Raw genomic sequence first — 27817 nt, forward strand, 5'->3', positions numbered from 1 at the left:
ATGATCATGGCAGTCATGGTCGAGACCTACCTCAAGAGGGCCTGGAGTTTTCGTTCCGATGCCCCGGTCAAAGCTGCCTCTGCAGGACAAGCCATCCAGGGTCGAGGTGCCCTGACCTGAGAGTTAAAGTGAGGAATTCCCCGGCTGGGCAACAACCCACCGAAACTCCTCACTCTTCAAGGCTGCAGCCAGTAGAGATGCCGAGGGATGCTGGCGGCAGGCATATGCAAATACTGCATGCCGATGTTCATTGGCTCTTTCTAGTTACACTCGAAGCAGATTGGTCTCTCTAGCGAGTTCCCAATTCGTTGGTCATCAACATGAAGTCAAAGTGACCGACTGAAAGGGAACAAGCTAATCACCTTTCTTATTATCTTGCTTAAAAATGAGTAAAACACATAAAGATGCATTTACTCTTCATATTATCCCCATGCAAAGCATGCTGAGAACTAAAACTACCAATGCGACACAAACAACCATTATGATTTATGATTTTCAAATTAAATGGATCTAGTTAAGGTCTCCGACTACAGACAAGCACCTTACTGTATGTACATGTGCATGCCTTTACAGTTAAAATAACTAGATTCAACCCTGCAAAGCTTTCAGTCCAGCACTCAGAAGCAGGACAACATGCTGCACTATACTGTAGGTATCATATTCATACAACCCATTCATTTATCACAGAAATCTGATGAAGCCCGATGACCTCTTTCCACCCTGTCACATAACCCCCCAGGCACATTAAACAAATTTGGATTTTCTGACCTTTCATGCATCAACCATGTGCCACTACTGTATACAGTGTTTGAATAATAATAGATATGATGGATGAAAGGTAAATACAGCAAGTCTGTGAGGAACCTCACAGATCAGGATCTTCCCATGAATTACCCCACTAACATTCATGAACTCTAGTAATGTACAGTACGGGTGATTTTTTTTGTTACTTGTTAATGTACTATCATAAAACTGCAACATGTCTATGAATATACGAGCTGTAATAACTAGGACAGATTTATCAACTGCCATTTGAATACAGAAAGACTCATCTACTCTGAATGTGCAGCACACGTGTGCTGAAATGTCACTGGTAATGGACATTTTCAATTTTTAAAGGAGTTCTTCTGCACTGACATTTAAAGGCATGAAAACTGAGATGAGACAGCCTGTGGGGATGACAGAGACTCACGGTTTAGTGTTTTAATTGCAAATTTAATAGGAACAGAGTATTCTGGTACTGTTGACACGCTCTGTTGTACATCACAGTCTGAGTGCTGTTGTGTGTTCATGTGTGTGTATAACACAATAAGCAATGCACTGTGGTAGCAAGACATTTACTAAGTTAAGAAAACCAATAGTTGTAGTTATAAGTATAAGTGTATCATCTAACGGTTTTCACAATTAAACTGGGGATTTCTTTCAGTATAGTGTGTACAGTAAAAAGCCATTTTTTTCTCAAAGTGTTGTAATGTTTTAGCACCTGACAGGACACTAGGGCATTTTATTTATTTTAGTGACAGCCAAGTAGCACTAATGAATGATGAGGTTGTGTGAACATGAGCAAGGTCAGCCTCGGGTGAAAACACAAATTGTGAAATTTTACGGTTGGAAAGGTTGTAATAACTTAATACACCAGAGGGGGCGTTATGTGTTAAATTTGCATGCCAAAATTTCATAAACCTTTTTTTTACTTTTTTCTTCTATAAGTGTAACTTTGTATCATTATTGTCAATAATGAATGTTTGAACATATGAAGTAATGCATCATCTATTGATAGATGTGATAACAGTTATGATTATTATGATAAAATTGACTGCAGTGTGGTTGGCTGTATTCATACTGTAATAGTTGCTTCACACATTTAAACCTATTCGTTCTCAGCTGTACCTACGGTTCAATGAACCAGTCACATTATATCAGATAAGAATATATAAATATTTCAACACAAATACATGATAGGCTGTATGTTACAGTCATACCACAAGTACTGTACAATAAGAAGCAGAAAGCCATGATATAATTAACAGTAACATTACTAAAGACAACAATGTTCAAGAAAAAAAATGTGATAATTATATTTACTGAAAAAAATCTACCAACAAGTAAAAAAACAACACAGCAGACAAATGAAGAGTTTGGTTCCAAAACGCGATAAACGCCATTTTTGAAAAAAATGAGTTACTGCCAAAATCAGTATTATATCAGGTCAGTAGTTAAAAGTAAATTCTTAATTTTACGCAAAATCCAATATCCGCCGTGTTATTCTGTCATCTTTTCTCCCTTTTTTCCCAAAATGCGATAAAAGCCACTGCTCCTTTTTTACAGAACGCAATAAATCCATTTCTGATATTACAGCCCACCAGTCACGCAATGTAAACAAACAATGGCGGACGCGCTGAGTCCACGGAGTCCTAGTTTTCCTCATCTACTTTGTACTTCTTGATCAACAAACGAAACAAAATAATACTTTAATTGCATCGCTAAACCTGTGATGGTTTTCTGTGACGGGAAAGAAACGTAAGCCATCAACATCTAATAATTTCCCTGACAGGCACTCGGGAGACGGGTGCTTGTTCTCCCGACAGCAAGCTTCTCATGCTAACACACTGACCCCAGAGGATCTTATGAAAAACTTTACATTATTTTACTCAAAGTCAACGAAAATCGAGCAGGACCAAAAACATTTTACAGCTGATCTCTGTGAAAGACGTTAAGCGAAGACGTCAAGTAACCGCAATGACAGTGATCTTAATATGACAAAGTAAGTGTTTTGATTAATGACATTAATGTTTATATTTTTAATTAGTGTGTACAACTAGTCAACTAAATGAATATAACATGGCAAAGATGAATGCACATTTATATAGGCTATTGATTCAATAGATTTATAGCATTTTGAATAAAAACTTGTCATGGATTTATTGCATTTTGTGGAAAAAATTATCCGTTTTTATAATAAATCTTTGAAAATCAACTTATGGATTTGAATTTTTTATGTTTTTATAACCTAAAGATGCTATGTTTGTAACAGAAAATAGTTGTTTTCATCTTGTCACTTTCTTGGTAGGCCTATAGAAAACACGTTTTTACCAAAATTTGTCAAAATGGATTTAATGCGTTTTGGAACCAAACTCTTCAAATACTCACAGTTATCATGTTATTGAGTAATAGACCTAAAATATAAAGATGGTAAACTTACTACACGCAATTTCATTTAATTTCATGAAGCGACAAGAATAATTTGTATGCAGAAAAAAACAACAACAAAATAATGGCTTTATTCCATATTTTCTTCTCCTCTATGCGAGTTTCTGAAAATGTTAAAAAAAATCATTAAAAAACACTTAAACATAATTTTAGATTTATAGATGTTTAACATTGTGTGAAACTTTATTGAAGTGTTTCCAAACTTTTCAACAACTAGCATCTGCTGTTGCTAGTTCAAAAGACACACCATATTCCTAAACACTACAGTAACTTGAAAGTTTCATGTTAAAACTAAAAAAGCATCTTCGCTTTTCTGAGAAACAGACACAGAGATAGGACGTGTGCGACAGTTATAGAGAATGAGAGCGTGACTGATCAACTGCGATTACTATTGTTTGCTGTCACGTCCACTGAGTTAATTCTGTCATATTATTGCGTAATAGTTACTGTAATGCAAAATTATACAAAACAGTGAGTTCCTGTTGCTGTTGTGGTCCTTTATCACATGTGTGTCTCATCTAGGAACAAAAATTGTATAAAATAACAACTAAGAGTCAACAATTATTAGACTTGAATGCATTTTGGAAAAGCATTTTGTTAGTGTATATAAATGAAAGGAAATGGATTGGAGCAAATCAGATTTAAATGAATAGCCCAACTTTTGCTTGCATTCATAGCAATTTTGTTTTCCTCATTTCTGCCTCACTTATGGATGTTAGACATCCAGAAACATCAGAGATGTGCATCTGTTCTGATCCCACAAAAACAAACTAGTATACATAATGAATATTATAATTTCAATATTTACCCTCATTTTGATAGGAGTAGAATTTCTTGAATACATGGCAAAGCTTGACGTGTTTTTAAGGCATACTCTATAACCCCATTCACACAGCACTTTGGTCCCAGACCAAATGACAGTGAGGCTTCTGTGTGAACACAAACACATCCCATAAATGTTGTGGGATCGTTCCCGTAAAGAGGACCTACAGTAGTAACATTGCTGTAACACAGAAAGCATTTTAATTAACAAGGAAACAAGGGGGCAGCTCAAGACTTAAGACAGGAGAGCGCGAGGTACTGTACACAAAACATAAACACAGGCCACGTGACTCTCCACAGAAAACAAGACAACAGTGAGGGCTGCCATGATCCTGTCACATTAAACATGTAAAAAGACATAGAGCATAGATCATGACAAATATTTGGATAATATTTTACTTTTAAATATCCACCTATACACACCGCAGAAGTTGTCAGAATAGTATGTTACTAGCAACTTACTGTCTATCTAAAGTGAATGATCTTCTAATGGCTACAATCTTCTGATGGCTACTTCCAGCAGGATAATGCATCATGTCACAAAGCTCAAATCCTCTTAATCTGGTTTCTTAAACATGACAGTGAGTTCACGGTACTCCAACAGCCTCCACGGTTAAGTCAATGATTACAATGAATTTCATTACATATGTAAAAGAAAACACACCATAAGCATACAACGCAACATATGTGACCCTGGATCACAAAACCAGCGGTAAGTCGCATAAGCATCGCTTGATTTTTCAGAACATTTTAACCAAATGCTTTCTAAAAGTGGTGGAGACAAAATCGGCCATTTCCAAAAGTGGTGGGCACATGTCCCTAGCATCCCCAGTGTAAATGACACCTATGCAGTGTGAATTTTAACATAGTCAAAAATATGATGTATTCGTCAAAGTTATCGATTGTTCCCTTTCAGTCGGTCACTACGACGTCACGTCGTGACCGACGAATTGGGAACTCGCTTAGAGAGACCAATCTGCTTCGTATACTACTAAAACGCCAATGAACTTGGCATTGAGATATTTGCATAATGCTGGCGCCGCCCCGCCAGGTGCGTATATAAGGCGCACGTGCAAATAGGGAAATCAGCTTTTTCGCTTCGAAAGCCGGCTTTATCTGACTGAGAAGCTACTATCTGCTCTTCTGGGAACGGTTGCTGAAGTTGATTGACAAGCAGTACTAACACAGCGGACGCTCGCAGTATTCCACTGCTCTGCATATTTTTTGTTTTGAGTTTAGTGTGTGCGTTGCCTTTCCCTGTGCGCATCATCAGCTGAGCACCTACAGAGTGATTTCCCTAAAAGAGTGATACGTGAGAGCTCTGTGTCTTTTTAAAGACAGCCACTCTCTCGTATATTATTCGGAGATCGGCGTCCTTTTCAGGATTGCTTTTCGTCCGTGCGATCTTGGATGTGAGAGGTATAAGGGTTCCAGTTACGGTCACGAGCGCTGTCTTCATGCTTGGGCATCAAGCACTCTGAGGCTGCGCTCGTGGAGAGTTTTTGTTCTCTCTGTGAGAGCATAACCCTCTTGGATTGCGGAGACGACTGACGTTTCTACGGGAATGCTGTCCGCGTCTTTGCAGTGCTGACACCGCCATGGTGCGACTGTCAAGCGCTCGCATGACGCTCTTCGCATCACTACGCTGAGGAGGACGGAGGATGCGTCCTCCACCTACCGGCCTTTCATCCTCAGCCGGTTGAGGTTCCGGTGGAGACGGCAGAGTCGTGTTCTACGATGTCTGCCGAATCCATTGGACCTCCTTCTGGTCCCGTTCACTTCTGCAGCATCAGAGGGGTGTCCAATTTTCCTCCGAAGTGGAGTCGTTCCGGAGATGGCGGCCGTGCCCGCTCGAGCGGCGGTAACGGTAGAGTTGGAGAGGTTAACCCCTCTCCGCCCGAACCGTACCGCCCACGTGATTGGTATTTCGGAGCTGCTCGGGCCTCTCGGTCCTCTGCTCCTGTGCCTTTCTTCCCGACGGCACGAAGAGCTGACGTGGTTTGCGGCCATCCGGCCGTTCAGCTTCAGCTTTCACCCCTCACCTCCCTCACCAATGGAGCCGCTAAGGGCAGGGACCCTTCAGTGGAGCGGGGGGTTGCGATGCAGCTGCGTTCCTGGAGGGACCACCCAACCCTTCCCTCCCGTGTTTGTAGACAGTCGTCCGGTTACGGGCGCTGTCCGTCAGGCATGCGGAGAGGCGGCTTCAGCCCTGCACGCAATAACGTTGCTACGGGTTCACCAAGGATTTACGAGGGAGGCCGCGACCTTCAGTCGTGCGATGTTCACGACAGTGGTTCAAGATCGCCACCTTTGGCTGTGTCTGGCTGACGGACGCAGGCGAGAACAACTTCTTGAATGCTCCTGTCTCACAGACCGGCCTCTTCGGCGAGGCCGTGGAGTCGTACAGCTCCGCTGCGCAGACTGAGGCGATCTCTGAGGTCATGCCCGGCGAAGGAGAGCTGCCCTTGGTAAAAACCACCACGCCGGCTCCTCAGTCTGCCTCTCGCCGTCGGCGTCCTGCGGCGACCACCTCTGTTCCCCTCCTCGGACCCCATCTCGGCAGCGCGGGGGAACCGGTCGTCAGCAGCTCGCCCCGCCCGTGAAATCGGGAGTTTAAGTGGCCAGTAAGCGGGCGACCTGGATTGGCAGAGGATCACTCTTCAGGAGTTGGTGATTCGCTCCTTTCCCCGATAGAGGGTCGGGTGGAAAATTCTTGGTTTGCATATGTTCCACCGGCTGTTTAGCCGGTACCCACTAACCACACACAGAGTGCATTCCTCTTCCCTCTCCAGGTCTCCAGAGGATCGAGAGAGCCGTGAGCGGGCACACACCAGCTCACCCTACCTCTCCTCTATCGCCAGCGGGTGTTCTGAGGAGTCCGAGCCCTCCACTCAGGAGACCGGACCACCAGCAACCCCTTCGGAGTCTGCGTCCTCAGCTGAGGAGACCGGACGACCGTTTCCCTCAGCGGGCTCAGGTCAGTGTCACACACACACATACTGTAGATGCTTATGCTGTCACGGCAGACGCACCGGCAGTCCCGCCTGTCCCGCTTCGCTGCCCCGCCGCGGGTACACCGGTAGTGTCGTTAATTCTCCTCGTACGGTGCCTGGGTGCTTGGCTTCAGTTCCCAGCCCGTTTCGTTGGGTTTTACGCACGATCCGCCTCGGTTACGAAATACAATTACCGGCACAACCCCAAAATTCTCGGGCTTTCGTTTCACTATAGTGAAAGTGTCCGATGCACATGTACTGCGTGCATAAGTCGATGTCCTGCTGGCGAAGGATTATCGAGCCGGTCCCTCTTACCGAGATGATGATGATATGATGATAGGGTTTTCCAGCCTTTATCTCATAGTACCCAAAATACGCGGTGGGTTACGATCGATTTGATTTACGCCCGGCTCTACAGAGGTGGTCTTTTTTTGGATGATAACGCTGAGGCTCGTATTTCAATATTCAGATCGGTTTGCAGCCTTAGACCTGTAAGACGTGTACTTTTGTGTCCATCTCCCCTCGCCTTAGACCGTTTTTTCGCTCTGCGTCGTGGGGTGGGCATATTAATATTAAGTACACCATTCGAGCTGTCTCTCTCTCTCCGTGTCTCCATGAAAGTGCTAGTCACGGCATTAAAATATCAGAGAGAGAGAGCGTTGTTCGCATTCTGCTTTATTTACGTTGACTTATAGCCCGTTCTTGGCAGAGGTGCGCGAACACAGAGAGTTAATGCTTCGGCATCTCGCTCGTTTAAGTCATCAGGTCGACTGGGAAAGAGCAACTTTGCCCCGTGCAGAGGATCCTTTTTCTCAGTATGGAATTAGACTCGATCAACTAATTGGCGTGTTTTACAAGAGCGCGCAACTAGTCAGTTCTGACTTGCCTCGGTTTAATTCGAGGGAAGTACGCGGTCCCTCTGAAACAATTTCAGAAGCTCCTGGACATATGACAGCATGCTGCAGCTGTGACGCTGCTCGAGCTGCGTCATATGAGACCGCTTCAGCGTTGGCTTTACGATCGAGTCTCGAGGAGAGCGTGGCGCACCGGCATGCATTGTGTAAACACTACACCTGCGTGTCATTTAAATTTCCCCGTAGTAGACCCAGCATTTCTGATAGCAAGATATGCCTCTGAGGGGTCTCCTGGCATTCTGTAGCATGCGATGCCCTAAGCACGGGATGTTCAGCCACGTATGACGGGCTTGCAGTCTGGGGTGTGCATAGCACCCCAACTGCCGCGAGCGGTGCGCTGTATATCTGGGACTTGTACGCTCCGCTATGGAGATGCGAGGGAAGGATGTATTTGTCGACACCGATAACTTTGCGACTGTTGCGTTATTTACCGTTAAGGCGGTTTTGCGCTCTCGTCACCTGTCGCATCTCGCTCGTCATCTCCTCCTTTGGAGTCAGAAGCATCTGAGGTCCCTTCGTGCCATTTACATCCCGGGATCGCTCAATACAGCGGTACGCGCTTCCCGAGCTGCGCCCCCGGCGAATGGCGACTCCACCCCCAGACGGTCCAGCTAATTTAGAAGAAGTTCGGTTGTGCGTAGATAGATCTGTTTGTGTCGCCGGACGATACCCACTGTCGCCTATTTTATTCACTAACGAGGGCAGCCTCGGCGTGGATGCGTTGGCACACAGCTGGCCGCGGGGGGTGCGTAAATACGCATTCCTTCCAGTGAGCTTTATTGCGCAGACACTGTGCAAAGTCAGGCAGGACGAGGAGAGCCTTTTATTAATCGTCCGTACTGGACGAACAAGAATTGGTTTTCTTAGTTAATGCTCCTCGCGACAGCCCTCCCTGGCGGATTTCCCTGAGGAAGTGTCACAAGCCAGGGGCTGGCCGCTACTGGTTAAGCCACGCCCCTTCTAAACTTCCACCTCGAGGAGGTCCCCAAAACCAACCCAATGACCAGACAACAACGAGTACAGGTAAGTATAAAATATTCTTTATTTATTTAAATAGTTAAAATATATGGGGACTTGGGGAAAGGGGAATTAAAACTAAAGTCAGGATCTGTCCTCCAGGGGGGGGGTTTGCGTCGGGGAACGGGCTCCCGCCTCTGTTTCCCTCTGCCCGTGGCACGCTCCTCTTCCTTCCTGGAGGCAGAATAAAATCACAATGAGTGTTGGTATGGGCTTTCTCCTGTCCGTGTACCTGCGTGTAGCTCACGGCGCTTTGCCGTCTTTCCACACAGCTCCTTGTTTGTCGACTCACTCTCCCTTCCTGTTCTCTCTCTCTCCACAGGCTACAGCTGGGACATGAAGCCACAGTGGATCGTTCTCACAAGGGTTTCCTCACCTCTCCACCGACTACAGCTTCTGGGTAAGTATGAATTTTCCTTCTCAACTCGTTGCTTTAGCGCTCACACTTGTTCTCTCTCTTCCTCCACAGACGACAGCTGGGACACAAAAGCACAGTGAATCGATTTCCAATTTGTTCTCTCACCTCATCGCTGACTACAGCTTCGGGTACGTATGGTTCTCCTTCACAACTGGCCTCCTTAGAGCTCACGCTTGTTCTCTCTCTTCCTCCACAGACGACAGCTGGGACACAAAGGCACAGTGAATCGTTCTCAATTAGTTCTCTCACCTCTTCGCTGACTACAGCTTCTGGTACGTATGGTTCTCCTTCACAACTGGTCTCCTTAGAGCTCACGCTTGTTCTCTCTCTTCCTCCACAGACGACAGCTGGGACACAAAGGCACAGTGAATCGTTCTCAATTAGTTCTCTCACCTCTTCGCGGACTACAGTTTCTGGGTAGGTGTGGCTTCTCTCCGCAACTCTCTCAGCACACTCCTCTTCCCTGTTGATCAACAGACTTGACAGGTTACGCTATACTTTACAAGGTGGCGGACTTACGATAGCTGGTGTGCGCAATGCGTCGACTGGACAGCGGTTTCCAAGATGGCGCCGGGGACCAAACCCTCTCGGCGAGCTCGTTGAGCCACCAGAGGGGCGAGAATGTCACGCCGTCACACCGGGTCGAGCGCTGCCCTTTCCTCGATGCCCGTTGGCAATCGAAAACCGGACCGGGGCGCCCCTTCGTAGAGACCTCGGGGCAGCGGATCTCCTTCGCCGCTAGCTCTGTGATGATGAAAGCACACAGGTAAGGTAACAATGAGATTTGTAATACTCACACACCGCCAATCGTACAGTTCTTCACCGCCACTCCTAACACAAGTCCGCCAAGCGTTTGGCTGCGAAAATACTTCAGGAGGCCACTTCCGTGATTTTCGAGGCTGAAACACACTCACAGTATAATCATACACAGGGTTATTCTAGGACCGCTTTCCTCTTCAGCACCCGGGGCGAGTGACTGGAGGCGGGGTACGTCTGACAAGACACAGCAATCTCACTGCAATACACACAGCACCACTTCAAAGTGAAATTTCTACATCCAAGACTCACCCACCACGCTCAGTGCACACAATAGACGCCCGTCTTCCTTCACCTCGCTCTGGACGAGAATGTGGAGTTGGTAACACGGCCTAGTGGTTGTTTTCGTCACTGTAGCTGCTTCACACAAAGATCCTTTGGCTCACCCACCACGCTGACTCAGGGGCAGGGCCACCCGCTCTCGCTGGGAAACACTCAAAAGAGATCCAGGTCAAGTACATGCAATTCACTTCCAATGAATGGATTCTGTTACTCACGACTATGGTGCTTTCTTCGTCCCACGCTTCCCTAGGTTGACTTCTTCCTACGATAACTCCAGCTACATAGATGAAACGGTTCTCCAGTTGTCAACACCACTTTTCCACACATGGATACTCACGATGGCACGTTCCTTCTTCCTTTGTTTCTCTTATCCAAGATCAGTATCCGTTTACTCTCCAACCCATAAGGTCTTCGATATCTCCATCAACAGAAATCCAACGATGCAAAAAGAGAGAGAGAGCAAGTCCAACGATCCGAATGGCGTACCAGGTGAGCCCAACTCAGCGCTACGGCACACACCAACAACGGTGATAACATCGACCCAAACTGTGGTTTAAACTGTTCTTAAATACTCTCCTGGGTGTTGCCTTCGTCCAATCACCCGGCGATCCTCTTAACAACTCACAGCTGCACGTAGTTTGGCTGATTACAGCCCTCGCGATGCTACCGGATGTCCGGTGTTTTCTCTTCCCGGTCCGGGCGGAAACATCCGGGCGGAAACAAACTTTCCCAACTTTTGGTTCCGCCCAAAAGATCGTCACTCCTGTGACATCAGGACTTTCTTTCTTAGGAAGGGGCACATTTGGCACTCGCGCCCCGACCTGTCCATGTATGGTCGTTGAGCGCGCGCAAGGTTTAGGTGATTTATCGCAAGCGGTATCTAACACCATCGACGCTGTTCGAGCACCGTCCACAGTACGGGCTTACGCGCTTAATGAAACCTTTTCGTCACCCGGTGCTCTTCGCAACGCGAGGACCCAGAGAATGCCCTTTAACATTATGCTTTTATATCTTTAACATGGGTTAGATGGTAGGCTGTCCCTCCGCCATTAAAGTTGATATCGCCGCTATTTCTGCTCATCACTCACTTATCTACGGCAGATCAGTTGGCCAGCATGATTTAATTATTACATTTTAAGAGGCGCTCGTAGCCTAAACCCCTCGCGCCCTCCCTCTTTACTCCTGAGACCTGTCCATGGTGCTGAAGCCTTCTGGTCTCATATTTTAGCCTTTGCAGTCTGCGAGTCTGAAGTTTTTTATCAATGAAAACTCTGACCCTGCTAGCCTTGGCCTCCATGAAGAGAGTAGGGGATTTACATGCATTCTCTGTTGACGATTCGTGCTTTAGTTTGGTCCTGCTGTCTCACTGAAGACCCAGACCAGCCTACGTGCCCAAAGTTCCCACCACTCCCTTCAGAGATAAGGTGGTGAGCTTGCAAGCGTTGCCTTTGGAGCAGGCAAACCCAACCGAGGCTTTGTTGTGCCCCGTACGCGCACTGCGATTCTACGTGGTCCGCACGCAAAGCTTCAGGACCTCAGACCAGCTCTTTGTTTGATATGGTGGCCAGCAGAAAGGGAAAGCTGTCACTAAGCAGAGGATGTCTCATTGGATAGTTGATACTATCGCCCTGGTTTATAATTTGCAGGGCATTCCTTGCCCTTTAATTTGAGAGCGCACTCCACTCGGAATGTTGCCTCATCTTGGGCTTTAGCTCGTGGTTCCTCGCTAACAGACATCTGTAGAGCTGCTGGTTGGGCGACACCTAATACGTTCATTAGATTTTACAATGTTCGTATCGAGCCTGTATCCTCTCGTATTCTTTTCCTCACCAGGGAGGGCACGGAGAGCAGACTCGCAAGTCGGCTTGCAGCCTCCAACTGAGGCTCCAAATTGAGTTTTCAGTATGGAAGGCTAACAGAGCAAAAATGCGTAATGGTTTGATTTGCTCTCTCCACTGCCTTGACAGCCTTTGTTGCGGAGCATTGGCTGTCAGCCTTTCACTAGCTGTATTCTTATGAACCTACGTGTTTGACTTGGGCCCCACATTGCGTCCCAACGGGTTCCTTTGTGAGTATTATTCCGTGGGGTTAATCCTACTAGCCCACGTTTCCCTTAGCAGAGCTCTGCTTTGCTTACACAGCCACGGCTGTCATTTAGACCTCAACTACGGTTGACTTTCGCCCACCAATAGCCCTTAACGGGGCGGTGGCTTCCGCAGCGTCCCTATACCGCTCAGATAGGGCGCTTCCCAGTCGCTGGCACTACTGTGGGTTAAAGGAACATCTAGTGCCCGGCCTTCTGCCTTAAAACCTAATTCTCCTTATCCTTAAGTGGAACCGGAGGGCTTTACGCAGACACTGGAAGAGGTCAGCCCTCAGTGGCGTTTTGGTAGGGATTCCCAATTCGTCGGTCACGACGTGACGTCGTAGTGACCGACTGAAAGGGAACGTCTCGGTTACGGATGTAACCCTCGTTCCCCGAACGAGGGAACGGAGACGTCACGTCCCGTCGCCACAGGTGCTGCCACCTGCTGTTTAGGCCGGTCACCTTCCGGCTTTCTCAGCGAACAGAAGCTGATTTCCCTATTTGCACGTGCGCCTTATATACGCACCAGCGGGGCGGCGCCAGCATTATGCAAATATCTCAATGCCAAGTTCATTGGCGTTTTAGTAGTATACGAAGCAGATTGGTCTCTCTAAGCGAGTTCCCAATTCGTCGGTCACGACGTGACGTCTCCGTTCCCTCCTTCAGGGAACGAGGGTTACATCCGTAACCGAGACGTTCTTTTATGCCTAAAAGTTAAGTAAAGATCATGTTTTATAAAGATAGTTTGTACTGTAAATATTTTCCTACTGTAAATATATTACAATTCAAAACCTTATTTTTGTGGATGGATGCATTTGGACAACTTTAGTGTTGTTGTTTTTTTTGTACCCTTAGATTCCAGATTTTCAAATAGTTGTTTTTGGTCCTGTCCTACCAAACCACACATCAATGGAAAACTTTCTTATTCAGCTTTCAGATTATGTATAACTTAATCAAAATGTACCCTTATGACTGGTAACATAAGTTGTTGTCGTGGACTTTAATTAAATAAACGCATACAACCAGAGTTAGGAAACTGAAATCGAAGCCAATAAAATTTCTCTTGGTACTGACGAACACCTCAAGTCTAATGTCCTGCGTCCAATGTGATGGCATCATGCCTTTAATATACCCTGATTTTTGCAATATTTCTGCATGTTTTGCAAAATAATGCTAAAATACAAACTAATAAAAAACAATTTTAAAGGTGTTACAGTAAGAGCTAATAGGTGGTCAAAAGAGTAATTTATGCCAGTATACTGGAAATGGCAGCGTTATTAATATGATATGACCACAAACAAATTATTTTCATAGTAAAATAGAGATGCACTGATGTATCGGCCTATCTGCCTTAATTGATTTGCATGGTTATTTTATCAGTGTTTGCTTGTGTACCTTATGTTGTCTGATTAAGCAATGATTAAAGCCCTTAAAGACAACAATAGTTATTCACAAAGCTTTAATTGATATTTCTAATGTTTAGCATTTAACTATCCAGAACTATTGACTATTGGTGTCTTAGTCTGTTACCCACTGTAGCTCCCTATACTTCATGAATTGGTATATCGTGTAAACGAGTTCAGCACCATGAGCACACTGGCTCACTAAACTCGAAAAAGTAAGAGGTTTAAATGGTTTTTCACAGCAATGCCGTAGAAGAACCAGGTTTAATTCATCAAAGAATCATTCAGTCAAAGGTTCAAGAAGCATTTCTTTCATACATTTGTATAATCTAAAGAACCACTACTAGAGACCTTTAGTGAAACAGAAAGGTTCTTCAGATGGCTCTTCAGAAGGTTCTTTATAAAGCCATTCATACAAAAATATTTTTTAACGGCTCTGTAAAGCACCTTATTTTTAAAAGTGTATATATATTGGGACAATGATGACTTTTTCCCAAAGTCACCACTGATATTATCAACAACAGGCAGAAACAATATCTCTCTGACTTTATTTTTAAATACTGGGTTATAAAAAATTTTCTCTTACAAGCAACAATTTAGCTTAATTTTTGATTTAAATGTTAACTACAAATGTTTTCTGTACCTAATAAGTGATATGTGCTTATAAATGAAATACAGTATAATTTATTATTTTCAAAAGATATGATAGCTTTAGCGTAGCGTTGCGCAAGTTCTACCAGGAAACTCGAATGTTACGTCATTCATTTCACAAGGCGCAATCAATCACCCCTGATACTGAGAGTATATAAGCCTCGTACTCACCTGTCTTTGCGTTCGCAGATACTGATGCCAGCATTTACACGCTTGATGTCCAGTGCATATGCTAATGCTAACTAAAGCGTTAAGTTACCCGAATCACGCCGATTTAAATGTTGAGTGATTTTATCGGGCATTCGAACTGGTTTCCTGGGATTTTATCATCTCGTTTCGTTTCACCTGCAACATCGCGAGGAGCTCTTACAAAAGGTTAAAGACTTAAAAACGGAAGTCTGCAAGCTTCCTTAAGTGTGTAACCCTGCAGTACACAGAGAAGGATACCACATGCGTTTCTTTTTATGAACAGTGCAGGAACATTTGGATGATCTGTAAAGTGTAATATTAATATTGACTGTCGCACACTCTGAACGCCCGCAGCAGATGTCAGTAATCATCATTGATTGGCGAAGCGCTGCACCTGCACGGGTTTGGAAGAATGCCGAAGCTTGTTATCTCCCTCATCACAGGATCTTTGTTTTTCGTCTACAATACCAAATGCTCCGCTTATCACTGGTTTTAAACCGTACGCGCAGGGCCAGATTAACACTTTGTTATACCCTGGGCAACAATATTCAAGGGCCCCATCATCACGACCCCAGGATCACCATAATATGGTCATATACAGAATATATTACTGTAATATACAGTAAATATACTGAATACTTCAAATTCTAACTGTCATCAGGTGTATTTTGATTTACAAATATTTAAATGCTCATACAAATGCACTACTATGTCCCCTATCAAAGACATTAACTCACATATGATGCTATGAAAACAAAACACATCAGCATCTGTATAATCTCCGGGCTGTAAAAGTAAGCTGGCGGTGTAGAAAAGTCCTGGCTAACTTAGCTGAGTTGTCCTCGTCGTTGACCGAAGCTCACTTGACAGAACTTTTTAATTAATACACATTTAAGATGATAATGGATTAACTCTAATTTGCATAGTCGTTGATATAAAAAGCTTATTTTTGCATATACAAGCATTGTCTAAAAATGAAAATAGGCTTTTATTAATTACTATTACAAGACCATCATATAGCCTAATATTAGACACCCAAACCAAAGTGAAGAAAATGCTCTTTAATTTGCAAGCCTGAACTGAACATCAACGCAGACATGATTTTCCTCACAGAAGTTTAAGATCATATAGGCTACATCTTGAACGTAGATATATAAATGAACACAGGGAAAGGAAGTTTAACACTGTAAAGCACAAGCAAACATGCTGGAAGGCAGCTAAAAACCATCAGGACATAAACACTGGCTTATTTTATTTTATTGGAGCCTTACCTCCAGATAAAGTAACAAACTGGATTGATGATTTAAATGTTGTTTACTCACATGTGCGTTGTTAACTCTCCGGATTTTATGTTGTGCACTGCTCCACTCGTTCACATGGTTGGTTTGTTTACAGTGTCGCGTGAGCAGCTACACTGCAGGTTTGACTTCATTTGGCGCTAAGCAGACCTATTGGTGATGTCAAAGTACCGCGAGAGCGATTCAAAGCAGATTTCTCCATGTGATAACTGGAATCGCTCTCGCGCTACTTAGCTGTCACTCGCCTGTAGGTTCTCTGCTCCCCAGTCACTTTCGCGCCGCTATAGTAATTTGATTTCATTTCATACGCCGATAGGATCGCGCAGATACCTGCGTATCACGTAGACTACACCACTGTTTATACTTTACATTTTCTGCGTTTCTGATGTCCTTTTCCTTTTTTAATTTTACTAACGCCTTGCGTCACGTAATGCTCGGCGAACCTTTGACTCACCCACCTCATGCGGAGTGACCAATGAGGAGAGGGTCTTAACCTGAGGCCCTCTCTTCATTGGTCAGGTCGCATGAGACTCAACCGCTCTCAACTCACGTTCAAAGTAATAGGCAGCGCTGCAGCGTCTCTCTTTGCAGCGCAAAATCCCGCGTTTGTTTAATATAAAGCGGCCAGCGAGAGATTACCAAATACAGTATTTTGCTCATGCCCTTGCTGCCCTGGGCCCTTTGGCGGTCTTGGGCCCCTGGGCAATTGCCCAGTTGCCCGTATGGTTAATCCGGCCCTGCGTACGCGAATGTTTTGTGAAGCAAAGACATGGAATCGACTTGGATGAATGACTATTGCTCGCGAAAATTTCACACATTAAATACGGCGTGTATGCAATGAATGACATGCTGCAAACAGGCAAATGACGCGGTCTAATGTTCGTGTGTTTCATTGGAATAAGGAATGCGCAAAGTATACGAGCTTCATCTGTACTGTCCCTTTCAGTGTTTCCCTAAAACATCAATAATATATACTATTTATCCATGTAACAGGTTCTTGCAACATCCTATAAGTTACCTGCTACGGTACTACAATGCAAGTTGCTTAATGCCTAACAGTATTCATGCAAACTGTTCATATCAAATGCAAATATTCACGTTAGATTTCACTCACCTGACCCTAATTACAGACTTTAAGGATACGGGGATACGCTGATACGCTATTTTACGAACTTTAAATCTTATGGTAGGACACACAATTAATATATCATTGGAGAATAAATCCTGGTCATACAGCGTAAAGTTTACAAGCACACATTTTTGTTGCTGAGCAAATCGTAAGTGTGTGTGTGGTCTGGCAACAGTAATGCATATTGTCAATTTTATTGAGCACGGGATTCAGCATAAATGTTTCCATCTAAAGCTTTGTGCTTTAAGATCTTCAGTTATGCACATGTATAAAGTAAGAGAATGCATCAACTTTTAATTGTACTTTTCAAATGAGACTTTATTCCAGATCTCAGTCAACTTCTTATCCGAGCTCGGTCGCGTTGAACATCCCATCTATTTATCTGGATTATCTTCTCCTACGGTAAGCTCTCTTATTCATTATACTGGATTGGCTGATAGTGCACAGTACATGCTTTTACAACCGAAAGATGGCAATGGCAATATGGAGACGGAGCTGAGGTTGTGTGGTGTATTTAATACAATTAAAACGTGCATTTGTGTTATTCCTGAGGGCTTGCCGTTGTTTTGATCGGTGTGCATTCTGCGGATGTCTCAACAAAAGTTGAGCCTGTACACCATGTTGAGTTTGTTTGTTATGCAGTAGACTTCACAGTTGAAAAACGCGCGCCTTGCTGCTTTAAGAACACGACAGGTTGCATCAGTTTGAACCGTTTAAGCGCATTGTGCTTTGTTTGCGATGCAGGCACCCAGAGCATGCGCATGGGTAGGCTACGGCGGATGTCTGGACACTGGTTTGAAGATGTAATGTGACTGCTAGATTTTATATCACAGCACGTAATCCCAATTTAAAGTGCTGTTGAACGTTGGTAACGTATGTTTCGCCCGAAATGGTGGTGCAACCAGCTATAAACACAGAATACAAACACAATTTCTTTCTTGTTTTAACATGGAACCCAATGGAAATAATGTCTAAATATTTCTTCAAGTGGTGTTATGTTTGAATATGGTGGTGTTCGATTATCTTATGTGTTTCAACTATTGAATTTCAATTGTCTCATGCTGTTTTAATGACGTCCAACATGACTGGAGAATTGGAATGCATCTGAAATAACTTGTTTCTAATTTAATTCTATGTTCTGTTTAAAGGGATAGTTCGGCCAAAAACGATATTAAACCCATGATTTACTCACCCCCAAGCTGTCCGAGTTGCATATGTCCATCGTTTTTCAGACAAACACATTTTCGGATATTTTAGAAAATATTTTAGATCTTTCTGTTCATTAAATGTAATGTTATGGGGTCCAGCAATAGTCCACGACCTTCAAGTCCAAAAAAGTCCGTCCATCCTTCACAAATTAAATCCAAACGGCTCCAGGATGATAAACAAAGGTCTTCTGTGGGTAATCCGTGCGGTGTTGTTGTAGAAATATCCATATTTAAAATGTTATTAACTTTATAAACTAGCTTCCGGTAGCGCCGCCATTTTGGAGTGATGCGCATTCAGGATGAGAGCTTACGCAGCGTACAGAGTTTCTCTGCTGCTGCTCGGTGCCCCCGCCCTCCGAATTTGTCATACGTCACTAAGAAAAGTGCGTACACTACGCTAATCCTCTCTCCTGAGTCTAAGATGGCGGCGCTACCGGAAGCTAGTTTATAAAGTTAATAACATTTTAAATATGGATATTTCTACAACAACACCGCACGGATTACCCACAGAAGACCTTTGTTTATCATCCTGGAGCCGTTTGGATTTAATTTGTGAAGGATGGACGCACTTTTTTGGACTTGAAGGTCGTGGACTATTGCTGGACCCCGCAACACCACATCCAATGAACAGAAACATCCAAAATACTCTCCAAAATATCCGAAAATGTGTTTGTCCGAAAAACGATGGACATATGCAACTCGGACAGCTTGGGGGTGAGTAAATCATGGGTTTAATATCGTTTTTGGCCGAACTATCCCTTTAAAGCCTGGAATACACCGCAGGATTTTTGCACTCCGACAAGATTGTAACAGCAAATGCATTGTGCGGTGATCATGCTGAATTTCTGACACTGTCAGAAAACTATTGTAGGCTATCTTGGACACAAGACCAGGAAAACGACCATCTTTGAACTTCTCCCACCGTACGACACTTTACCACCGAAGAGCCACGATCATAGAAATCGTGATGATTGTTCACGATGGAAATCTTCGTCTAGGAAAGCCAAAAATCATGCAGTTATGATTCTAAATGATAACTTTACAAGGAACTCTGTCTGGAATTAGGTGCGTACAATCCACTTACTCTGCATCCTCAAGTAAATAGCGAAACATGCATCAACTTTCCATATAACCACATTACACCGGCTGCTAGGATTTAAAACATTATAACAGCGCGGCTGCATACATGAGGCAAGCTATTTTAAAACTATATACATGTTTTTACTCAGACTACGGACATGCAGTTCTATAAGTGCTTTATTTTCAGTGCCTGCATTACCATCAGGCCTCCTTATCGACTTCCAGGAACTCTTATTACAAACGGCTGCAAGGATTTGACATGCATAATTGCTACATGTACAAGAAATTAGCTTTCGTTAATATTTGGCCGTGCATACTTGCCGCGTGCACGCAGGTTGTCACGTTTCACGTCTGCAGTCGTGTATGGTGCGGCTTCGATCGTTGCTGGATTGCCAGTGTGGCGGAGGATCTTTCAACAAATAATTCAGAACTTCTTAAGTGCATATCATGTAAGAATATTTGCACAAAATTGTTACGTTTAATCATGCTATTATGGTTAGTCAAAATTTAAGCTGTAAACTTTCATCTAGAAGGCTATTACGTTAGGAGTACGTCCATCTATCAACTGCACAACCCTACTGGTACCGCGCCTCAGTTTTTGGGGGGTCTTAATTTACATCGTATACGGAGAATTGTATATAATCATCTGTGTGTCATGGCGAAGCAAGCAAGACAAGGCAATGGGTTATTTCTTAAAACCAAAAGTGCACAAAGCAGAACCAGAATGAAGACCAGAATACAGGACTTAAAAGTGATTGACAGCTAACATAATCGACAAAGGACAACTGAAACACAAGGACTGTATACAGGGCCGCCTTAACCTAATGTGAGGCCCCGGGGCTAAGAGGTTTTGTAGGCCCCCCTTCCCCTCGATTTATGGTCTATTTTTTTTTTTTAAGTGTAATATCTAGGTAATCTACATATCAAAATGCATTAGTTTCTTTCGAGACATACAACAGTGAGTTTTCCCTCTTTGAGCCAGAAAACACCATAATATTGTTATTAACATATCACTGAGCCCACTTGAGCATAAACACAAGACACTTTATTTAACAACCACACACAGCAACATGTGGTGATAATAAAACCAAAATGTGTGAAAGTATATATGTTTATAAGCTTTATGTTTATATAGTTTTTGGAATATACAAATTTGCAGAAAATTGCCACTCACTAACTAAATGCTCACCACAGTTTTAGAAATATAAGAAGTTAAAGTTAGTTTTAAAGTGAAAATGCATTAATGATAACAAAAGATAAGTCTTTATAAACAGAATCTTGTTAAATGCATTAATGATAACAAAAGATAAGTCTTTTATAGACATAATCTTGTTTTTTAATCATTTATTTATTTTGTAGGCTATTGAAGATATAGTATGCATTGTATTTAGTATTTATGCATACATAAGCATGTAAAACGACCAAGTATGAATATGCAAAAGACAGACAGGAAACATACCTGTATATAACATCTTTAGATAATGAGATTATAATGGTGCTATCAGGGGATGATCATTTGAGATGGTTTTGTCGCTCTTTACTTTCTTAGACTTGCACCTTTACCGTTGCGTCTCTTTCTCGTTTTTCTAAACCAACAGATGTGTGTACTGAGCTAACGTCGCGTCAAACTACTTCGCTCCAGCTGCGCACATATAAACGCGAGTAAACTTAAACTTTATAACAACTAACAGCATTATGTGTGGGAACTCCATTCTTAATTAAGCCGCACAGTTTCTTGCGCACGTTTGGAGAGACTTCTGCATGCCAGAGACTCACAGACAGCTGCAGGAGCACAGAGAGAGCGAACGAGCGAGCGCGCGCACGAAAGAGAGAGAGACCTGCACCTCACTTATGCCTATTATGAAATTTCAGAAATTACTCTTTCATTTGTTGGTGGATTATTTCCCGTTTCTCTGTCACACTCAGTCTAACGTGCAGGAATGTCAAGTTGACAACGCGCACTTAATTACATTAGGCGGAATAAAAAATATGTTATGTCTAACATTTTATTTCACGTTAAGTTACAACGGACCAATCAGCAGCCATGAAACGTGCAATTAGAGTGATTGACAGAAAACCTGACAAGTTACGAAACAATATGACCTTTTCAGCTCATCATGAACGCAAACTTGGGAGGCCCTTGAACTTGGGAGGCCCCTGGGCTTCAGCCCAGGTAAGCCCGTGCATTAAGGCGGCCTTGACTGTATATATTCACATTGGGTAAACAAGATATCAAGACACACCTGGGAAACAATCTAGAACAAGGACCAAATAACTACAAGAACTACAGTCATGGAGGACATTACAGAACTTCATATAAAGAGTACAAGACTGGGGAAACCCAAGACACGACAGACACCGTGCAATCTTTAGCATCAGTCAGATTTGTTTATAACCATCTAATCTTCTCCCTACTTTTATAATGACAATATAAAAGCATGTATACGTCAATTGTCTCTTTTCATCAGGAGCCGCGCTCCTAATTTCACCGTATGCAGGAAAACACTATGACATTCAATTCAATAATGGCAAGCAATAATCAAGGTATGTTTAAGCAAATTACTGGTGATGGTGGTGTATTTAACCATGCTAAATCATGGCCTTTGCCATTTATATAATTTCTTACTCTGGCATATCGTTGCCTTTCAAAGGTCTACGCGGCCTTTTCTTATTAGGCATATCGTTGCTTTCTATGGCCTACGCGGCCTATCTCTGTCTGGCATATTGTTGCCTTCAAAAGCCTACGCGGCATTTTTCTACTAGGCATATTGTTGCCTTCTACGGCCTACGCGGCCTATCTCTATATGGCATATCGCTGCCAGCTATGGCCTACGCGGCCTATTTCTCTGGCATATCGTTGCCTTCCAAAGGCCTACGCGGCCTTTTCCCACTAGGCATATCGTTGCTTTCTGTGGCCTGTGCGGCCTATCTCTGTCTGGCATATCGTTGCCTTCTAAAGCCTATGTGGCTTTTCCCACTAGGCATATCGTTGCCTTCTACGGCCTATGCGGCCTATCTCTCCAGCCTATCTCTCTGGGGCGTATCGCTGCCTTCTATGGCCTAAGCGGTAATCCCATGGCCTCTTATGGCATCCTTCAATGTCAGTAGATAACAATTTCTCTTATCTGTTTCAGGAACCTCAAAGAAACACTGGTGGGTACCGATCATTGCGATCAATTTTTGGGGATTAGATTCTGGCCTGTCTTCATCTTCAGACAGGAACCGCAAGAATCCGTGACCCCCGGATTTGAACTATGGTCGGGGCCTACGCCAAAGAACTATACTGTGTTACATTCTAACCTTGATTGCTAACTACTGTTAAATAAACTCATATATCAAGTCTTAACCTATCTTCGAGTCTTTCTGGTAGAAATGATAGCTTTAGCATAGCGTTGCGCAAGTTCTACCAGGAAACTCGAATGTTACGTCATTCATTTCACAAGGTGCAATCAATCACCCCTGATACTGAGAGTATATAAGCCTCGTACTCACCTGTCTTTGTGTTCGCAGATACTGATGCCAGCATTTACAAACCCACCCTCCCTACCACCATCACCAGGTCGGTTCCGTCCATACTCAAGGGGGATTAGATTCTGGCCTGTCTTCATCTTCAGACAGGAACCGCAAGAATCCGTGACCCCCGGATTTGAACTATGGTCGGGGCCTACGCCAAAGAACTATACTGTGTTACATTCTAACCTTGATTGCTAACTACTGTTAAATAAACTCATATATCAAGTCTTAACCTATCTTCGAGTCTTTCTGGTAGAACTGTTTATCGAGTTAGCTTGTGGGACCTTTAGAAAAGATCACATGTTTTTTTGTAAGGGAACATGCACTACTGAACATGAAGCTGTTTGGGACACACCCTTTGTTATCCCCAAATGTGACTTCTGTTGGATCTTTTATTTCTGCATATCTGTCAATCTACGTTACATTTTTTAAAGGTGCATCCGAATTAAAGACCACTTTTTTATTTATATTTTTTTCTGCTGCTCCTCAGATTTTTAATCTTTCATGACCAAGATCTGCTTGCTTTACTCTGAATTTGATAGTGATCGGCAGTGGAACATTTTTGCAAACTTTTGAGGTCTTTGGCTTTTTGCATATCAAAACAAGGAAGCATCATGTTTATGTTTTCTCCACTGAAAACACAATGGACTCTTTGTGTCTATATTAATCCAAGTTGCAAAATTTTTCCTGTAATAAAATCACCATACTGACCTCTGAGTAAACAGTAAACATGTAACTCTCTCATGTGCTATGATCTGAAAAATCATGCATTATTGCCACATGCCTCTGAAGCAGGCATGTTATAGCTCACTTTTACCTAACAAAACAAACTGAATACCATACTAACCCACCATTCCCTGACCTGAAGTTTATACCTTTTTACAAGGATCACCCATCTAAAACATGGATCTTCAACAGGGTGTCTGTGGTGGTATCACTGGGGGTCCTCCAAATGTTCTTTAAATTATTTTTTTTTTTAACAAAAATGCATGAATAGTTTTTAATAGAAGTTAAAAATGCTATATTGAAATAAATGTTCCCATTTAAAATGATATAAAATTAATTAAATTAAGGTTTCTCTATTAAAAGCTATTCAGTAAATGTAAAATGTTATGTAGTATGTTGTATATGGAAAAAATGTTTATACGAAAAATGCAAATTTTAATATATTTTAACATAACCATTATAAAGTATTTAAATCCAGTCTTCATTTGATAATGTACAAGGGGGTCATTGCTCCACCTCTAAATACATTAAGGGGTCATTGATCTGAAAAAGGTTGAAGACTTTTGATCTAAAGCATATGGTCTTAATATCTTTTAGACAATGGTAATTTCATGTTTGCTCATCATCTTAGGTTTTGTGTTTGCTGTGGTCTTGCATCATTGGCCAAAGAAGAGCAAACTGTCGGCTGAGTGGGGTCATCTGGCCCTTTCACTGCTGTAGACATAAATTGAATTGCATTCAGTTGTTTATATAGTGCACTGAGAAATTTAAATGTAGTACTCGGTTTAAAAGGTGATTAAACACTACTTTTTAACATATGTTGGCCCACTGCTTTTACTGCAATGTAAAATGTAAAGTAATGTACTTGTCCATTTGCCCCCTATTTTTCTAGAGATGTTGCGTATACAAACATAAAATAAGTAAAAAAAAAAACATAATAAAGACCATGAGAACAAATGGGGTAAGTTGGCTTTCAAAGCAATTTCTGGATCAGTTTGATTAAAATATTACCATTCACTAAGCAAACAGAACATTCATTTGAAGGCATGGGCAAGACAGGCAAAGCAAACCTGTTTTTAAAAAGCCTTGACTAGAGATGAGTTGTTATAACTACAGGTGAGCTGATTTAACAAAAAAGGCAGAAACGTTTTTTTACAGTGTATTTATTTTACCCAGGTTAAAACAACAGCATTTTTGGAGTATAATTTTTGATTTACATTTAAGATGTTCTGAGAGTTTGTAAAGGAACAATCTGTCTTTACATGCGAAATATGGTCCCTTTGCATAACTGTACTACTCCAAAGGTTTGATGATACAGTGAACACTTTTAATTTGTTCTCATCTGTTTATCAAACATTTAACCATTACTGTGAATTAAATCTAAAGGTATGAAATGATAATTTAACATGACGATTGCACCCTAACCTAACCCTAACAACTTGAGAAAATAGATGTTATTAATATTTGACTGATGTTTATGCAAACACTGAAAAAGAAAATAGCCTATATCTATAGGTTAACCTGTTATGACATTACATTTCATTACATTCAAGATATTTTCTAACTTAACTTACTTAGTTGTTTATTGATTTTCTTTTTGTTTGTTTTTATACAGTGAAAAAAAAACGGACTCTTCTGTGTTTAATAAGTTTCATGAGAATTTGCCTGTCTGTCCCTGCCCACCTTAAAACAATGATATCATTTGAGTAAATGCAGCTTTCATACTCTTTCATTTAGCACACTGTTCAATAACAGAAGAGTTATCTGCTCAACAGGTAAGATGGGTTTCTGTTTTATGGATCAAACTTTTTATGAAGCATGTTAAGAAAATTATCTTTATTCATGCTTATTTAGTACCATTGTTCATGTCATTCTGTTGATTTTCATGTAGTGTTGTGTGAAATAAACTATAATATTACCAATATATACAGTGTATATATACATACATACACACACACACATATATATATATATATATATATATATATATATATATATATATATATATATATATATATATATATATGTATATATATATATTAACTGTTACATACTGTAAACCTTTTTTCTTCACTTTTTTAATGTCATCAATTAAATAACATCCAATCCTAAAGCCACACAAAGTTGGAACCATTAAAACAAAACATCTTCAACAGACTCTTGTTTTAAACATAATGGACATTACTTTGTTATTCCTGTCTATCCTACTGTTTCTATGTGGTAAGTTTTTACTTTTGTATTCAAAATCTCTGTGGACTCAGTCTTGAACTTTCTCGGCCAGTTTAATTTATATCTTTTATATCTGTGCCAAATATGGAAATGTATTAAAATACAAACTTTTAAATAATAATAAGGTTATTGTATTTTAATTTTATAGTTTAAACTAGTCTTAATTAATCAAACATTTCCCTACTGAAAAATCCAGCTAAAACCAGCATAAGCTGGTAGCTGGTTTTAGCTGGTTTAAGGTGGTTTATGCTGGTCCTCCCAGCCTGACAAAGCTGGTCATGCTGGTGGACCAGCTGGTATTCCAGCATGACCAGCTAAGTCCAGCTAGACCAGCTTAAAATGTGACCAAAACACACCTAGACCAGCTTGCTACACCAGCAAAAACAGCTTCCTACACCAGCAAAACCAGCTAAAACCAAGCTGGGGACCAGCTAAAACCAGCTCACCAGTTATGCTGGTCTTAGCTGGATTTTTTAGTAGGGTTTAAGTCAAGTAAAAGTGTAGCTTTGACTTAAAGGCAACAGATTTTTTTGATGTGAATAGCGTGTGGCTAAAAAAAAATATTTGTCCTCAGCTTTTCCTCTTTCAAATGCTGAAAACCGACTGAGAAAAATCTACATTCATACAAATGTAGGACTAAACATCAGTGATGCTCTGATTTTTTGCAAAAGCAACTACACTAATCTTGTAACAGTTTATGATAAAGTAGAAGATGAAGAACTACAAAAACAGATCAAAAAATTAAGTTACCCTTATTCTGCCTTTATTGGTGCCCACACAAATAACACAAACTACACCAGCAAATGGTCAAATGGTGATGACGTTACATTCACTCAGTTAAATGAGACTGGTGGGAAAATGGAAATATGTGGAGCTGTTATGAGAGCTAATGGATCATGGAAACTTCTTCCATACAGTACCACAATAAACTTCATGTGTTATGATAAAGGTAATTTGCCTGTATTGTTTATGTCTACATATATTAATATTATAAATAAACTAAATTCATTGCTTTTTCTTTTATTCACACAGATGTAGACAATCCCAGTTTAATTCCTCTAAAGAAAAACTGGACTGAAGCTCAACTGTACTGCAGAAAGAATCACAATGATTTAGTCAGTATCAGAAATGAGAGAGAAAATGATATAGTAAAGAATATGGTAAAAGAGAGTGAATTTCCTGTCTGGATTGGCCTCCTGTATGATAACATTGAATGGTTTGATGGAGGACAATCTGCTTACAGAAATTATCCACTAGGTCCAGGTTATGGAAATTGGCTAGCAATTTCTAACAATAACTGGATGAAAGTAAATCGTACTGTTCACAAAGCTCTGTGCTACAGTAAGTTGAGACAAAACTTCATACCTTAAAATTCAAATCACTCAAGGTTTTAAATTACATGTTGCTCTAAAATAAATCATTCTAGATTTGTATTTTTCTTTCCCAGAAAGCTTCATTCATGTGAATAAAACAAAAATGTCCTGGGAAGACGCACAGGATTACTGCAACATCAATGCCTTTGGACTACTGCGAATCGAGTCAAAGAAGGATCAGATAGAAACAGATCGAGAATTACATAGAAAGAAGATTTCTGGTCCGGTGTGGATTGGACTTAGACAGAGTCGACTTTTTGGTTTCTGGATTTGGGTCAATGGGCTTCAAGTGGGACCCTGGACCAACTGGAAAGGAGGACGTCAGCCAGAACATCAGAAGTCTAACTACTGTGGTGCCATTGAGAAGGTGAACCATGTGTTCAGGTGGTCTGATAAAGACTGCAGATCTAAATTTAGAGTTTTATGTGAAGGGAAGTAATTCACCAACATCACCAAACTC

General features: G+C 41.9%; 1 protein-coding gene across 1 annotated transcript; it reads left to right on the forward strand.

Moving 5' to 3' along the window:
- LOC141363748 (macrophage mannose receptor 1-like) lies at positions 1-27817 on the forward strand. Its single transcript, XM_073867380.1, has 5 exons — positions 1-106; positions 9279-9356; positions 26559-26955; positions 27033-27325; positions 27432-27817. The coding sequence occupies exons 1-5, from the start codon at positions 1-3 to the stop codon at positions 27794-27796; spliced, it is 1239 nt and encodes a 412-aa protein (XP_073723481.1). The 3' UTR covers positions 27797-27817.

This window comes from Misgurnus anguillicaudatus, chromosome 1 (assembly GCF_027580225.2).
Source record: "Misgurnus anguillicaudatus chromosome 1, ASM2758022v2, whole genome shotgun sequence".
Lineage (NCBI taxonomy): Eukaryota > Metazoa > Chordata > Actinopteri > Cypriniformes > Cobitidae > Misgurnus > Misgurnus anguillicaudatus.

What these genes read in the sequence shown, in the direction of transcription:
- LOC141363748 (XM_073867380.1), top strand. Translation starts at nt 1, where the DNA reads ATGATCATGGCAGTCATGGTCGAGACCTACCTCAAGAGGGCCTGGAGT. An exon ending in ACAAGCCATCCAGGGTCGAG is followed by an intron (nt 107 to 9,278) that starts GTGCCCTGACCT and finishes CTCTCTCCACAG; the next exon opens with GCTACAGCTGGGACATGAAG. An exon ending in AATTTGCCTGTATTGTTTAT is followed by an intron (nt 26,956 to 27,032) that starts GTCTACATATAT and finishes AGACAATCCCAG; the next exon opens with TTTAATTCCTCTAAAGAAAA.